The sequence below is a fragment of the Fistularia commersonii genome, chromosome 10 (genome assembly GCF_037954325.1).
Source record: "Fistularia commersonii isolate RoL2024-O1a breed Wild chromosome 10, RoL_Fcom_v1.0, whole genome shotgun sequence".
NCBI lineage: Eukaryota > Metazoa > Chordata > Actinopteri > Syngnathiformes > Fistulariidae > Fistularia > Fistularia commersonii.
In genome coordinates this window covers 11,015,391-11,032,411 of record NC_141293.1, presented here as the reverse complement: position 1 = coordinate 11,032,411, position 17,021 = coordinate 11,015,391, and the positions used below count along the sequence as shown (strand labels likewise).

Sequence of the window (17,021 nt, the reverse complement as noted above, 5' to 3'; positions counted from 1 at the left end):
CACACACACACACACACACACACACACACACAAGCCCCCTGTGTTCTATAACTGAAGTGTGAAGGGAAGCGGAGGAGCAGCAGCAGCAGTGTGAGTGCCAGTAGTGACCGGCTGTGGCCAGTAGAGGACAGAGTCGCACAGTCCGAACACGTGTTTGTGGGGGAAACTTGTCATGCCGTCAGGAGTCTGGACTGGCAAGAAAACTGGTTGTTGGGCGAACCACGCAGCAGAAATGTAAGTAAGTTCGGTTTTTCCAGTCAAAAGAAATCCGTGAAGTTTTTAACAGTCTAAAGCCTTGTCTGATATGCAGTGGAACCCAAACATACCAGAATAGAAATAAACTAAAAAAAAAAAAAAAAAGCACAGGTAGTAGCTGTTTCAATCGAAGTACAGAGATCCTTTACTGAAGTGCTTACTGAAGTACAAATACTGTCAGAAGAAATGTACAAAATTATGTTTTACTAGCCAAATGTACTTGAAATAATCAGATACTTGCGTTTTTTTTTTTTGTTTTGTTTTTTTTCAAAAGATTGAAAATAAAAGCTTAGCATAAAGACAGTATTTCCATCTGAAATGCAAAGTTGTTTTTATTTCAAACCCTTTTGTGATAATCCATGGCCAATATTGTGGATCTCCAGACTGATCAGGCCTGATCAGGACCATCAGGGTGCATTGATCAGCGCTCCCCAGCAGCATGTGGAGTTATGGGCTCAGTGCTGCAGATTGTCTCAGTTGTCTAGCAGCTCCTTCTTCTTGGACGATGTGAGTATGGCGGCGTTCTATGTCAGGAGTTTTCAGCACTCATCTCTCAGGGCTCTGCCTGTTTGCTCTCCAGATGCCAGACATAAATGCGGGGCTGAGTTCTCTGCACTTCTTCGGTTCTATCTCCAGGTACAATGTTTGAACTAGATGACAATGTCTCCTTTTCTGAAAAAATGGTAAATCACAGGGTTAGCGACCGTCATTTCTGTTCTCTTTCTGGCTAAAGCGAGGGGAGCCTTTAACCTTGGGGCCCGGGGGATGCCAAGGATGCTACTATTCCCAAATGAATGGTCACATTTGGATTCACAATAGAGAGGCATCCCTTGGTTTGACTACGCCTGATCGGGGGGGGGGGGCTGATGACTGCACCTATTCTGGGCTCAATGATCAGTTGAAACCGCTCTTGTTGTAGCGGTTTGTTTCATTGACTTGACTTTGTCCCTAGAATCTAAATCCACATTTCGTCCTCCCTCCGTCTTCAGCGTATCAGGTCTCGGCCCGAGACCAAGGCCCCCCCATGTGAAACGGGAGAAAGAGGAGCGCAGGTGGAGACTCTGCAAGTTCATGGGGGCCTCGCTCAGCAGAAGGAATGAGGTATGGCGAGACAGTCCGCAGTATCCCACTGCCACCTGCTGGCCTCTTGTAGAAGGCGGCCATTAAACGGGCAGGCTCGACAATGGAACGGCATACATGTTAAAATCTTCCATTTGCTGCTGTGACCGGCTGGCCCACGTGCTCATGAGAAGGTGGACAGATTTAGACAACATTCTTGTGCATCCGGGTCCTCGTATTGCTTCACAAGGAGTGCGTATGGATTCCGGTGGAGTTAGGGTGATGTTGCAGCCGCCGGTTCAAACATTAGCGATTTGCTCCATTCTACGTTAGCCGGGGAATCCCAGTCTTAACCTCACACTCCTCCTGCCATGTCCTCGACACGCTGCGCATGAGGTCCCGATCTGTTCCCGGAGGAGCAAACCCGAGTCCCTGCAAGGGGCTCATCACGCGAAGCAAGGTTCCAGTAATGTAGAAGTGCTCCAAATTTTGTAATTGATTTAAAGTTGAACAAGCCTCCTGTGACGTTTCCAGACACACTGGGAGATTTAGACGTCCGGGAAGAGTCTGAGAAACTTGACTGAGGTTGACTCAAGACAGGACCCAGTGAACCGGGAGGGATGAGAACCCTGGAAAGGAATGCTTTCAAGGTGTGGCAAGAGGGGTTGTGCTCAAGATCGGGGAGGGGGTTCATGAGACGGTCTATAAATTTATAATAGGGGCATAAATTATTTCATAATGCAGATGGGGTGTAAATGAAAATAGGAATGGAATGCTCAATAAGCAGCGCCTCCAGCCCACTATCAGATTTGTGTGAAGAGAAAGGAGAGGGAAGAGACTGAGGGGGTTGAAAGTCTTACATTTGTCATTTATTCTCATCTTTTGAGCTGAAGAATTATCATTGTTTTTTTTTTTTTACAGCCCCAATCACCCATCAGATGTTAGGACCATATTAATTATTCTGAAGATGACTATGTTCTTATTATTATTTGTTCCAACCTGACTTGTGTGACCACGCGTGTGTTCATCACGTGGTGGTTGTGATTTATTTTTATTAATTCTTTATCTATACTGATATCATGCACTCAGAGTCGCAGGAAGGCTGGAGCCCATCCCAGCTGTCATTGGGCGAGAAGAGGGTTCAACGGGCCACATAAACATTTACACTCTCATTCATGCACAATATAGAAACCTACAACCGCTCTTTCATTCATGTTGTGCAATTTATGGTCTTATTTGAATCTCTTGCATGTTTTCCACTGTGTGAGGATCCCGGAGAGCCCATAGCAACCCCACCCAGACAAGGGGGGGAAACATGGAGACTCCGCACAGGTAGGCCTCCTGTCGGAATCAAACCGGGGGATCTTCTTGCTGTGAGACAGAAGTGCGAACACTCTGATTTACATTCATCAAGAGCAATTTTTTTGGGGGGGAGAATCTGGGCTGTTGTAGCCACGGGTCGCCCACAAGATTGCTAGATAAAGCACATTAGCCAAGTATAATCTCTTCATCCTACCCGGATTTCTTGAAATTCACTGCTTTAAGCTTGGCTGTGTTTTCTCTGTGCTTATCTCTATGAAGGAAGCTGGCCAACTCCTTATTCAATTCCCTTCAGTAATGAGTTTTACCGTTGTGTTCATCATCTTAATGCTTCATGGTGCAGACAGTAAATCACACGGGGCGGTTTATTCTGAGCAAGGCATTGAAACCAAAATGATGCGGCCGCATTATCATTTGCAGAAATAATTACCACAAGAAATGCATATCCTGCATGCATGCATTGTGTGGCAAGGCTGGAAGATTAATAAGGAAAAGTTACCAACTGCTTGATTCTAAAAGACAAATTGGCAAATTTTCCAGCCCCTTATTACGGCCGTATTCCATATCCGGGCTGGAGACTCGAGTGCTTATTAAAAAGGTCCATTTTGAAACCACAAATGGAAGCCCTTAAGGAGACCAGGGACAAACACTACAGAGTGTACTAATCCTATCCGTCCGGCATCTTCATGTAGACACTAGAAGAAACAATAAGCCCAGACATGAGTCCTCCAAGTGTTTCCACCCACCCCCACCCCCAACACACCAGAGGAGGTATAGAGAGAAAGAAAAGGAGAGGAATGATAGCATTACTCACAATCCATTACCACTCCCAGGAGATGCTCTGCATAGTGTGTGTGTGTGTGTGTGTGTGTGTGTGTGTGAGACGGAGGGGTTTGTTTCTGATGGGTGTTTGCCGTGAGGGCCGGCGGTAAGGGGCAAAATGAAACTTGATTATTCCTTTTCAATAACTGTCTGCCGAGCACCCCGCCGAGAGGCGAACAGGCTGCTGATTAGTTCGTCAAAATAATAGAAGCCTCTTGAATAGCCTTATTAAGATGTCTAACTTTAAACGCAGCCTGGAATCAATGCTCGGCCTCGATGCCGACCATAATGATTGATTGACTGGTGCATGTGGGGGAGAGGGCGGGGGGTCCCTTCTCCTGCCATGTCTGCAGAGATATTTGTTTATTTTTTTTGAAGTTTTTTTTAATAATCAAGTTTATTTATATTGGTGGCAGACAAATATGCAAAGTGGCGAATACATGGAGGAATGCTTTATAGACATGGATACAGAGTATGTACATTCAGTATTTTACACATCAAGGCGTCACTACAGGTTTGTGCGCTTTCTCATCGGGAAAGGGAAATTCCCCGCCAAAATACAAGTGTATTAATTATCCGGTCGGATATAATATAAATTAGAAAACAACACGTTGAGAGGGAAAGAAAAGCGATGATATTCAGTTTTTTCAGCCAATGTGTTTTAACATATGATTAGAAATTATTCTGCGTGGCTCTCTTAAACTCTTAGTTTTAAAATTTTATTTTTTTCATTCTTTTATTGTAAAACACAAAGAGATGACTGTTTTGTGTATATATATATATATATATATATATACTGCCATTGAAACGAACCCCGTGTTACACTTACTGGTAGTGAAAACATTTGATATAATGTCAATGCCATTATTTCCCCACATGTGACGTGCTGGGAATGAATAACATGACTCATCTGAATATCTCCGTTTTGGTGAAAGCCGTAAATTAGCATTCATTTATTCATGCTCTGTCTTTCGTGATTTTTAAAATCATATTCTCGGAAAAGCAGTAATCTCTAAGATCAGTACCTTTTCAAAATGCCTCAAAACCATCTTCATTGATCGATATCTCAGCAAACTAGGGGGAAACTCATTACACTTCATATTATTGATAATTTTGGGTGGGCCATCCCTTTTAAATTAATTCTCCCGGCTGCTTTCACCTCTAGTCGTGGTTTCACTGCCATCTGCACGCGGAGTGCCGCTCCTTTTAATCCATCTGTTGCCTCGAAAGCCGCCTCAGCCCCTTTTACCCAATTTCACTGTGGCGCTTTAATTCTGAAGGTTACCGCGGGAGCACGTCCTCACAATTTGTACAAAAAAAAGCTGTATTTTCCCCGTCTCATAGCCGGTGGCTCATTTAGCTCATATCTGACAAGGATAATGTGTAAACACAGTAATTACTCACTAATATATGAGATTTGGTTCTTGAAAAATATTTGTATGATACACTGGATTTGACGCGTCTGGAACAAATGCGATTATGTACATTTAACGAGAAGCTTTAAATCACCACCCTCCCACCCCTTGTATCAAAACCTCAGAAATCCGCCACTTCTTTAGGGGCCTCGGAAACTCTCCAGCTAGCTCAGGCCGAAAAGAGAATATACCGCTGCTCATTTCCATGCATCTCCTCCCGTCCTGGCTGCGGATAAACTATTAACACTCGGCAAACGTCGCATAGGTTTTCCGGGGCTTCAGGCTCGAAGGTTCAGCGTGGAAAAAGATGTTTGCCGTTCTCCACTGAGCAGCGAGTTGGGGGGAGTAAAAGCTGACCCTTTTTTTTTTTGTTTGTTTTTTTGCCACTGAGGGGAACATTGGCTGGTCAGCCCAGAATGTCCAGGTACACCGGCGGGTTTTTGACCAGCGCTGTCAGGCGGCTGTGGATGTCCTTGATGACCATCCTCTGCTGGGGCTCCCTCTGCCAGCAGCCCTGCATCAGCAGATACACCTCCTTGGGGCAAGTGCGCGGCCTCTCCAGCTCCCGGCCCTGCGTGATGCATTCGATGGCCTGTCGGCGGAGGGAAAACAGACGAGGGAGTTCAGGCCGATGATGATCTCGGTCATTTTTTCAATGCATTGACCCAAGAATAAGAAAACATTTTATTTCTGTTATTATCATCTAATACGAACGTTTGTGTCAAAGTTCGGAGCGGGTGACCCATCCTGCTTAGGAGAAACCCACCCCTACGTCACATGTCAGGGTGGGTTTCTCTCCACCATCTTTCATTATTTTCATGATGTCTAACTTACTGCATGTGGCAGAGTTCAAACTTATCCAACGGCGATGTACCATTCTCTCTTATGCAATTAATTATATTAATCAATAATCGTAATGGATTTGCACGCCAGGTTCTTCAGCGGTATTAACGAAAACGCACTCCCTTTCCGATCCCTTACAAGCTGACTACTAAGTTTGTGTTCTGCTGCACTGTTTTGGTTGGTGGAAAATACATACGGACACACAATCAGACGCTAGCTCAGGAACAAATACCACTATTTCTTTGACTTGTGGATATTTGGCCATTAGCGCTTCACTTCTGACTCGTTTTCAAGGTCAAGATCACCTGTGTGATGGTAAACATTTGGTCTGTGCTGGTTGGTTTGCTGGTTGGAGGCCTTTCTGCTTGGAGTCTCCATGTTCACCACATGTTTGGTTTCTCTGGTTTCCCCCCACAGTCCAGAACAAGTAGGAGTTCCATCGGAGACCCTAAATTACTCCCAATGAGAGAGTGATTGTTGTCTGACTCTGTATGAGGCCCTGTGATCAACTGTCGGCCAGCCCAGGATGACCTCCGCCTCTTGCCCAATGACAGCTGGGATAGGCTCCAGCCTCCCTGCGACCCTGAGTGCCCAATAAGCCGTACTGACAATGAATAAATGAATAGTTATAAGAGTGCTTGACTAGTGTATTGCTGAGACCTTTGCCTGGTGAAATAGCTGAGGGTCGTGTAAGCCTACATCATGGAGATGGATTAAGCCCCAAAGTCCATCCTTTGTTCCTTTTGCCTTTTTTTCTGACCCCATTTATCTGTTAATCGGGTTGCTGGAGTGCTCATCAAAAAGTTTTAGTTATCCAAAGGAGGTTATTGGGTTGTTCCACTGTTTGCTTATGCTTCCTCAACCTGACCAATATCTTACCTTTTTAAAAGTCGGCAACAACAAAATACTCAATGGTGCTGTTTAATGGGCATTCTCTTTTCCAAGCAACACAGTTTAGCTAACCACTGTGCCACCATGATGCCCATATTTCCTTTTTATTATTATATATAATTCTGTATATTAATATGTATATATACAGTTTAAATATCTTTTCAATTTGGCCACTCCCTTCAGGGGTCCCCACAGCAAATCAACCTCCTCCCTCCCACTCTATTCTCTGTATTCTGTTCTCTCACACCAATAAATAGTCATAGCTAAACTATGATTTATAGCAACTATACACACATAACTATATCTATATATATATATATATGTGTGTGTGTGTATGTATATGTATATATGTATATATACATGCGTGTCTGTGTGTGTGCGTATTTATGGATTTTTCTATGGAATATGGGAGCTTTTCATTTTTTGAGATATCCTGCTGGCTCTGTAATACTCTGTCAAACCTGGATATGTTTTTATGGCACATCCAAAGAAACAGCCTATAATCAGTCGGAGTGTCCACCTCCGTCCACATCCCTCCCTCTTTTCCTGAGTACCCTCTTTTTTTTATAAATGGTTCTTATTTTTGCTTCTAATACACACATTTGGCTCACCCTTTTTTTATTTTTCCTTTTTTTTTGTAGAGATTTGCAGCCGAAGTAGAAATATCTTCCTGAAATTGTACCCTCGGAACAGCCTTTAGTAAGTTGCAGGATGGCAGGGTACATCACTTGGTGTCTTACTCATGCTGCAGATCCCCTTTATCTGCACAGAGATAATCCTGTGGCTTTTCAGATGGCTTCTATTATTTCCAGGTCTGAATTTTTATCTCAAGATACCAGCTTTGCAGGACAAACACTTTTCTAATGGTGTCCCTTAGAGCTGCTTGTCTTCTCATGCGAAGACATTTCATTTTCACATGCATTTCGCTGTTTTTTGCATGAAGAAATATTGCAGCGACTGCTGGACAGAAGTGAGAGAGCTGCAGAGACGGGCATCACATGGGCCCCTCTTGCATTATAGGAACTTTTTGGGGTTCCTAGAACATTTTTCAATTCTTTTTTTTTTTTTTTTGTTTGTTTTTTGTTTTGTTGGCACAGCATTGGAACAAGGAACCATGAACCTCAGTTCCTAGAACCATTTTAGCAGGGTCTTTTTATGCTTCCATGTAATGTAGTGTTTGGTGATTGGCAGAACTCATAAGCAACGACTGTTATCGGATAATTCTTGTGGGATGACATTTTTATAAACTTTTGCGGTCCCTGTGCAACTGCTTATTGGCAACAAAATGGACAGAGGAGGTAATGGACCAAGGAAGAGATCCAGGGTCTTCGGTCTTCTTATGCTGCAGAGATTTCCAAGGCTCGTGGGGGGGACATAAACCTTTCCACCAAAATAAGTATGGAGTTAGCTAACGGTGGGATTCTTTGTGCAGCAAAGCAGCCCAAGCAGAAAATACGAACACCTCAACACTTCCTCTTCTTCCTGGTGGTTTGTTTTTGACTGCGGTGCTTCAGGTGCACCTTGCAGCCAGAGGGCCAAAGGTACTGGTCCTTACCGTGGTCCCTTCCTGCATACGTGAAGGCAAAACTTGAAAGTTTGAACCAAATTTGAGCTAAACAGATTTTAGTAGTGAGTTCTTGGAATTTTTCTATCTGAAAGCAACTGTTTTCCTTTTGTCCGCAGGTCAGTTGCTGTTCAAAAAAGTCTGAATCTGGTTGGCAGGATACCGCCTCCATTCTACTGAAGCAGAATCTTCGGACACATCGGGATCGGCTCCACGGCCAGCCTTTCTTGTCAAGAATGTTGGTTTTAAATCAAAAAAAGGAGAAATTGTTTCTGAAAACCGTCCAATGTTGACCTCCAGCTCTGGATCACATTGCCGCTGTGACTGATTGCATTTGCGCTCCCTTGACGAATAGATCATCCCTGAGCGTCAATGAGAGGGTTTCACACTGCTCCGCGTTTGAAGGGTTCCTGATTCAATCGCTCGCTATGTAGTTAACCTCGGCCCGACCCGCCAAGCGGGGACAGCCTCAAGAGCGCTGGGCCTCCTCATCCAAAAAATGTGCGCTATCACCACCGCTGTTGGTTAAGCCTGGTATTTTGGGATGAGTTATCCCTACTACTGTGTTTGGGCAACACGATAATTTCACCTGTCTCTCATCGGGCCAAGACGGATTGGGCTAAGGAGGTTAAAGCTCATTGGGCCTGGGCAAAAATGAAAACCAATGCGATTAGAATTGAGTGGAAAGGAAAGTGATCCACCCAGCCGCTGGAAGCAGAGAGGCTTTCTGACTGTAATAGCACCTTTGTGGTCACAATGGAGTCCTGCTTCTCTGCGCCAGAGCTGGAAAGGCCAGACTGGACTGGCCTTAATTACTATCAACTCATTGATTGGTTTGAGAGGAAGAGCAGCATCAAAGTCTACTACGCTCGGCCTCCACAAACACCTGCCGCTGAAAGTCTGTACCATTTTTTACGACACTGAAGAACAAATGGTTGCCGCATTTAGAAAAAGGACTCACTGTAAATGAAGAAAGATGCACTCTTGCCATGGTTGTATCTTTTTTCGGGTTTCACATGAGCCTGCACCAGAAGCCTTTTCCTTAAGATACACATTCTAGCTTTTTGTGTTCAAACGTGGTAAACTTGAGAATCCTACCGATTTTATTTTGAAATGAAAGGACGTGGCTGAAATTGAGGCTTCAAGAAGGTCATCACCTCGTTCCCCTTTGGTTAGTGGATTTTTTATAAAAATCCTGGATTGGTTGGTAAAGTGTCCAATGAGCTTCAATACTATTTCCAACGACAACTGCGCTTTTTGTTTTTCAGAAGTAAAACTCTCAAGTAATCCATTGCTCTTGGAGTATTCTTTGGGTGTACTCCCCTCAGCGCAAAGATTCGATCGCCCGGGCCTGACAAGAAATACAACAAGGTCTGCAAGTACTAAGCAACTTAGCTGAATACTTTATTTCCTTATTTCCTAAATACCTCAGTCAGATACTGTTTACAGCTTTCTTAGGGCTGCATAAAGTATTTTCTCATCACATGAGCCGCTGACCCACCTCGCTGTTGGAGAGCTGATACCAGGGCTGCTTGCCGTAGGTGAAGATCTCCCATAGCACCACGCCGAAACTCCAGATGTCGCTCTCTGTGGTGAACTTCCTGTACATGATGCTCTCCGGGGGCATCCAGCGGATTGGCAGCATGGTGCGTCCTCCGACCTGGAACAAGGTGAATGTTAAGTTTCCCTTTTTTGCTGACAAATTTTATAAAACGGACCCCTGATTATTATAATATATATATATTTTCCTGTATCACAAGGCTCTTACGCAGAGGCTATTTTCACCATTGTCCATCATGAAGAATATCAGAGTGAATACTGAAGTACTTTGCTGAGTATAGAGACTTGAGAGCAAATCCTTGAAATGTCTCACAATCCAATTCAGATCCACAGATAATAGCAAAAGTGCCTCTTTTAACCAATGCCGCGGCTTCCTTTGTCTTTTATCCCCCACTTTCCCTCCAGGAAAGTGGTTTGAAACCGATTTGTTCTTCAAATGTCCAGAAACGGGTACCCTTTTCCGTAAATATATCTAATTTAGTTTTGTTTGTTTTTTGTTTGTTTTAATTTGCAGTTGATGATTAGAGGTCGACAGGAGGGGAAACGGTTTTCCTGGGCCTGTAAAACCAAAACAATTTCTAGACTACAGTATCCTTATTTTCTAACTTACCTAGATGACGACTTTCAAAAAATACATCAACCTTACAATTATCGGGATGTTACTTAGCAGATTGAACTTCCTCCTTGTTGACATCTTTCTTTTTTCCCTCGATTTTTTATGCTTATTCCGACCATTCTTATCCCGAATTGCCAGGTTACATGAAGAATATATGCTCATCTAGAGTTTAGACTTTTGATAACACTAACAGAACAGGCTCACCCGGTAGTAATCCGTGCTGTAAATGTCTCTCGACATGCCAAAGTCTCCGATCTTGACCACCAGTCCTTCTCCCACCAGGCAGTTGCGGGTCGCCAGGTCGCGGTGGACGAAGTGCAGTGACGCCAGGTAGACCATTCCAGATGCAATCTGGGCGGCGATGTGCAGCATCTGGGGCAAGGTGAGCTCACCCAGGGGGGGCATTTTGGAGTCGTCCAGCATCCGAGCGTCGGGACCGTGAGCCCTGCGGAGCAAGCACAGATTTATTTTGCAGTCAAAATCTTTTACAAACATCTAATGAGAAAAATCAGATCCATCATCATGGATCTGACGTCTTATGATTTTAATATACTTTTATTCATTCATTCATTAACCCCTCGTATCACTGTATCTAAGATTTTGAACTTACGTATCTAATTTTACATCCCTGATTTTTCTCTATGTATAAACATATTTCTATATATTTATTATTTCAATCATTTTTATGGTAAAATAAGCAATTGTAGGCTGGTGACCAAGCAGAGCATGGTGTACGGTATCCCGGGCTCTGACTCGCTCAGCGATCATTCTGCATCTCCCACGCCTTAAGCATTTTGCCTTGTCCATTTCACAATCGCTACTCATAGTATTACTCTGTGGTTACTCTGCGGTGTTTGTGTGAATTATAAAGGAAGTGTTTATAAGAGTGTGGGGAGGGTCATAGAGCTTTAAAATATGTATGAATAATAAAATGAAAGTATAATCACCGGGTGCCACGGTGGCTTGGGCCCCAAAGCAGGGCCCTGGTTCGATTCCAACAAGGGACCTTCCTGTGTGGAGTTTGCATGCTCTCCCCAAGTCTACATGGGTTTCATCCACTTTTCTCAAACAGTCCAGAAACATGCAGCAGGTTAATTGGAAAAACTGGGGAAATTGTCCAGATGTGTGAATGAGAGTGAATAGTTATGTCTCTGCATATGTGGCCTTGCGATTGACCGGGGACCACTCCAGGGTGAACCTCGCCTCTCGCACAATGGTGGCATGGATTGGCTCCAGCATCCCTGCGACTCTGAGTAAGATTGGCGGCAGACAATGGATGGATGGATGGATTGAAAATACGGTCGCTACTTTGTGGATTTTTGTTTATCCCAGCTGGTTCTGGAACCAAGCTTTCCCTGATAAAAGAGCCAGTCCCAGCTGGGCGGGAGGTGGGGGTCAACCTGGACTGGTCGCCAGTCAATCGCAGGGTTGAATGTAATGACAACCATTTACCCTCTCATTCATGTCTGGTAAATTTTGGATCTCCACTGAACCTCCTGCATGTTTTTTTTTTTTTTTGATTTTGCGAGGAAACGGGAGAGCCCTGCAGACACATAGAGAACATGGGGACTCCAAACAGAAAGGCTTTGTGTCCGAAGCGAAGCAGGGAGCTTCTTGCCATGAGGCGGAAGCGATAAACACTTCATTACTGCCCCGTACAATAGCTTTCACCTCCTTGTTATTTTCTTGTGACTAAGCAAATCCGATTCCGATTTTAATTTGTCTTTATCAGATGCCTCATTCATCAATATTATTGCTGAACTTTCAGGTTGTGTCTGTTCATTTCCGTTTAATTTCTGCAGAAGGACAGCTGCCAAGAAATGAGTGGCAGGGATTAAATTCCATCACGTTTGAATTTATCAATGGGTTATTATTATTATTATTTTTTTTTTCTCCGTGGGTTCTATTCTTAGCTTGGTTGTGACTAAACACTGACTATTTGCCTGACTCTCCCACCTCTGATGTTGCCGCCATTTGACTTTGAGAGTAATTTACTCTTGGATGGGTCCCCCAATATGTCGGTGACTACGACGTCAGCCTCTGTAGACCCAAAGCACAATCGCATCAGTTTGCAATCAGTCGGTTGAGCGTCTCTGACCTACATGAGGTTCTGAGAGCATTGGAGACGCGGTCATCGTGACCATCCCGCAATAAAAGCCATTTAACAATGGCGCTTGGTAGAAAACATCAGGCTTATAATAAGCCTGCAATTGATTTGCGATAATGCGATTCAACTCTTCTAACATTTCACAGTCACTCTCGTGGATCATAAACACCCACTCTCATGTCCAACTCCGGCCTAAATGAGCAGATCACTGATGATTTGTCTCCATCCATCCTAATATCTCTCCTTTCCCCTTGGTCTCCTCCTGACAAAGGAAGTTGTCTATACAATCACTATTAGTTTAAAAAGCAGGTGGCGGGGCAGGAAAGCAGCTGCATCGTGGGCGCCCACAGACGTCTCACCCGTTCTGTCTGCTCGAAATGCGATTTCCACCCGTTGGCGAACGTATATCCCAGGCAAAGTGTTTGTGTGCATCTGTTTGCGTGCCTTTTCATTCCCAATCTGTCTCCTGGAGACACCTGGCAGGCCGGCTCTGCTCTCAAAGTGAGTTCAGTTGGTGCCAAGTGAGCTCTGATAGGTCAACAGGGTCCCTGAAGTGTTCTCCATTATAAACGAGCACATAAACATCTCTCTCTCTCTCGTTCTTTCCCGGCAATGTCAGTTTTATTATGACCTGATATGAAACCGAACCCCCACAGGGTCTAAATCCATCCAAGTGCTGGATGTAGATATTATTACTTCCGTCAACACTTGGATAAAATCCTGTCTCATTTGAAGCAAACATTGCAAAGGGATAACTAGTCAGCGCCATACCTCGACACATCTTGACTCCCCGTCGCACTCAGTATAGAGCCTCCAAATGAGATCTAGACCAATTTAGCAGAATGTTCTCCATCTTTATCGGCAATGTCATTCGCAGAAGTTGAAGGAGTCAGAGGGGCCTGAAGTAAGAGCCACCAACGGCGGGAAGGAAGTATTAAAGAGCAGAACTGGAGAAGAGAAGCCCAAGAAATAAGTGGAAAGTGTCAAACTGCTTTTGTATTTGGCTTAAAGCGTTATAGCGTATGTTTCCTAAGTAGACGTAGATGTGACATGAATCGTTGTAAATAATCAATTTACCAGAGAAAAACCAATGTCCGAAGCTAATTGAATCTATATTTTTAAAAAAGTGATGGAATAGAGAAGCATTTTGAGTAAACTATTTTACAAAATTGAAAGTGAAATCTAAGGTAAATGGTCTCAACTTATGATGCAATTTACACTCAAGCATTCACACACACTCGCTCACACACTGAGTCGGCATAGCCGCCATGTTGGGCGCTACCCAAACCGTTCCGAGCAAGTTTGGATGCAGTATCTTGCCCCTGGAGGAAATGGGAATCGAGTATACAACTCAATTCAGTCGTTTGTTCTGGTGTCGAATAGAGCCATGCAAGCTTCCCATTCACGTCTTAGCAATTTAAGGGTCCGATGTGAACCTCCAACATGTTTTTGGACTGTTGGGGAAAAACCCAGAGAAACCCTATGCAGACATGGAGACTCTACACAGAAAGGCCTGTGTCGGAATCCAGCCAGGGACCTTCTTGCAGTGAGGTGGAAGCGCTCCACCACCACCATGATGGTTGTAGTTGCCGCACAATTTTGCTTTTAATAACCGAGCATGAAAACTTAGTCACGCGTGCATCTGCTGAATAGGATGCTGTAAACTTTTGACCTTTGACCTCCTTGATGAGAACCATGTGACAAAACCATCACTTGATTCAAACAGACATGGATTTAAATCATTTCGGCTCCCACTAGCATGACAAGACGTCGTCACTAACGCCGCATCCCGGTCTCTGGAATCACCACGGCGATGGATTCCTACAACCTACCGAAGGAAGCGATTCAGGTCTCCGTGCCTCATGTACTCGAACACCATGGCCAGCGGTTCCCCGTCCGTGCAGACGCCATAGAAGCGGACGATGTGCTGGTGTTGGAGCACCGTCAGCAGCTCGGCCTCCCTCTGGAAGTCCTGCCGGGTTGACTCGTTGGCGTCCTTCAAGGTCTAACCCAGAAAAGCAACATGCAGCATGTTACGTACATACCGAGGATGATTCGGTTTTATTGACCAACGCTTGAATGCGGTTTTTAAATGTGCCATGATAAAAGGGTCCACGATGTCTGAGGGCCCTTTGTCTTGCTTCGTGTAGCGCTTCTCTACCTTGGCTCAGGGACAGTGTCTATAAAATGCGACAATAAATCCACGCACACTCGGATTCCTCACAATGCTTTCGTTTGTTGTGGTTTGATCAACCTGTGGAACCATGTGCGAACGCAACACGCCGGGCCCGAATAAAGACGAAACATATGTGCATTTGCAGCGAAGTTCCTTTTCTTCTTGTAACCATAGATTCTGAGGAAGCTATTTGTCTCCTTTTCTTTTATTTTAAACAGAATGTTGAAGATATATGCTAATGGAATTCACTGCCTGGAAAGTTTCATCTATGAAATGTCGTCAGTTCAGCCGCTTTGAAACAGCATCCCTGGTTTCTTAACATCAGTAGCCCTTTTTTTTTCCAAGTGACAAACTGCTATTGCTTTATTAATGGGGCCCAAGAGGACTGAATACATTAAGGTTCCACTTGAAAAGAACCCATGAGAATCCACTTGCCTTGATGGCGACCAGCATCTTGTCGCTGTCAGGGTTGAGGTTGGCGCACTCCGCCAGGTAGACTTTGCCGAAAGCTCCTTCGCCAAGCTCCCACTTCAACACGATGTCCTGGCGTTTGATGTGCTGGACGCCTGAGGGCGAACAGATAGGAAACGGAAAAAAACATTTCAACAGTCTCAGCTTATAAAGCATCTCATGCCTTGCGGTTTCAAAGGGGCAGATAGCATTTAGCATTTGGCGGCAGAGCTAACATGCGAGGCGCTAATCAGGGAGCAACTTGAGGTTTAATGGACAATTTGAGATGCAGTAATGAGGAGCAGGGAATCGAACCGCCAACCTTTGGATTGGAGGCATGCCCGCTCTGAGCCGCAGCCGCTGGTACACTTTCACAAGTGTTTTGTTTAAGCTGAAGGAGCTCAGATAGCAACTCAGGTTCTTGTAGCATGTCATAATTACCGTAATGGCTTTTCATACATGCAGAGCTTTTTATCGATCTTAATGAGTCCTCGTAAAAAAAAAACAAACAAAAAAAAACAAGAAAAAACAACCTAACAAAAAACAGGTGACAACCCCCCTCAACAGATAAGACCTGCCATTTACTTTTCAAAATCACTTTGCTGTGCCTTGAAAGTGACTTGAAGTCCAGGTCCATGTCAGACTTATGAAGATTGTTTGAGTGACAAATAAAAACTCCCAAATATTTCCCCCCTTAATGCTCACAATCCACCAGCAATGTGTGCAAGTTCAAACCGCTCCAAATTATCCCGGGAAAAATTGACAGCTACTGCTCCATGAGAGGATGACGGAAAAGGTACATTGAGGAAAATCGCCAGGAGACGCAAAGTTTCTCGGCCATGCAGAAGCCGGCCACAGCTTTCATATCGAAGAATGCGGAATAAACAATTCAGAGCACGTTTCTTCATTTATACACTGTTAAAAGCAACTTTGGCTCTGGTTTTCCATCCCCCTGCCTCTGTGTCCTTTCTGTTCCCCCCTCAGGCACAGTGAGGGCTGAGGCCATTCCAACCCCAAGCGTCATTTCAAACATCTTATCCAGAGGTGCCCTGAGTTTAGAGGGGGTCGGACAAATTGTCAGTAATAGCGGATAAATGGCTCAGATATTTGCAATGTCTCCTATTATCTTGGAATATTTTTAGCAGCCTTTTGAGGGAAAAAATCAGCCCGTCTCAACAAAAATGGCACATTATCTTTTTTTTTTTTTTTTTTTTTTTAACTGATTGCTGCAAAAGTACCTCCGGAGTTACTTTGAAGTTTGGGCTCATCATGATGTGTGAATTGCTTAAAATTAATATAATAGCTGAACAAACACTTGGAAAACGGCTTTAAATCATAAGTGTGAAATCTGAATCAGTTAAAAAGTTGTTCATTAATTGGGCTTATTATGGGAGTGACTTTAGATATAAGAGAAGCGGCTTGGTTCCAGCGTCAGTATCGGCGGTGAGCTCCGCGGTGACACTCACACATGTCTTTGTCCTTGATGATGCCGCAGAAGTACTGCGGATTCTCCACAAAGCTTGATAAGCCGGAGTCTTCGTCCGAGGAAGGCGGGCTGCTTCCAAAGTTCATGAAGCGAAGCGACACTGCCAGGTCGTCCTCCGTTCCCAAAACTGATGAACCTAATGGAGCAGGGAAGGGACGTAAACAAGTGCAGCTGAGAGATATGGAACATCTAATCAGTGTCCGACCATTTGTGATTGCACTAACATAAAGAGTAGCAATTCACAAACCATTTTTCTCTTCATGGAATCAACCTGCGCCGCAAACTTGGGTGCACTTTTGTTGGTGCCATGGTGACAGACTAATCACCATCATCAGCTATGTGGCAATCAGGGCACATTGAAGGAAGAAAATGACCATAGGAAGCCCAACTGTTAGCAACTCTGACTGCAGAGCGTATTAAAAGTCAAACAAGTGGGGTGCAAATTGTGAAACCTCAC

At 44.3% G+C, this 17,021-nt stretch overlaps 1 protein-coding gene and 1 long non-coding RNA gene across 2 annotated transcripts in view; one reads left to right on the top strand and one right to left on the bottom strand.

Moving 5' to 3' along the window:
• Positions 1–638: 638 nt before the first annotated feature.
• LOC147230376 (uncharacterized) lies at positions 639–1,345 on the top strand. Its single transcript, XR_015106692.1, has 3 exons — positions 639–762; positions 836–891; positions 1,245–1,345. It is a non-coding gene; the product is annotated as an uncharacterized LOC147230376 (long non-coding RNA).
• A 2,467-nt stretch (positions 1,346–3,812) lies between these two features.
• Positions 3,813–17,021, bottom strand: part of ntrk1 (neurotrophic tyrosine kinase, receptor, type 1) — a 34,996-nt gene continuing 21,787 nt past the window's right edge. Inside the window, exons 12-17 of the mRNA XM_086153726.1 lie at positions 16,545–16,700; positions 15,064–15,194; positions 14,285–14,457; positions 10,550–10,790; positions 9,671–9,829; positions 3,813–5,463 (exon numbers count right to left, since the gene is read on the bottom strand). Of these exons, the coding sequence (XP_086009852.1) occupies positions 5,278–5,463; positions 9,671–9,829; positions 10,550–10,790; positions 14,285–14,457; positions 15,064–15,194; positions 16,545–16,700 (1,046 nt within the window). The 3' untranslated portion in view covers positions 3,813–5,277. The remainder of the gene's footprint in view (positions 5,464–9,670; positions 9,830–10,549; positions 10,791–14,284; positions 14,458–15,063; positions 15,195–16,544; positions 16,701–17,021) is intronic.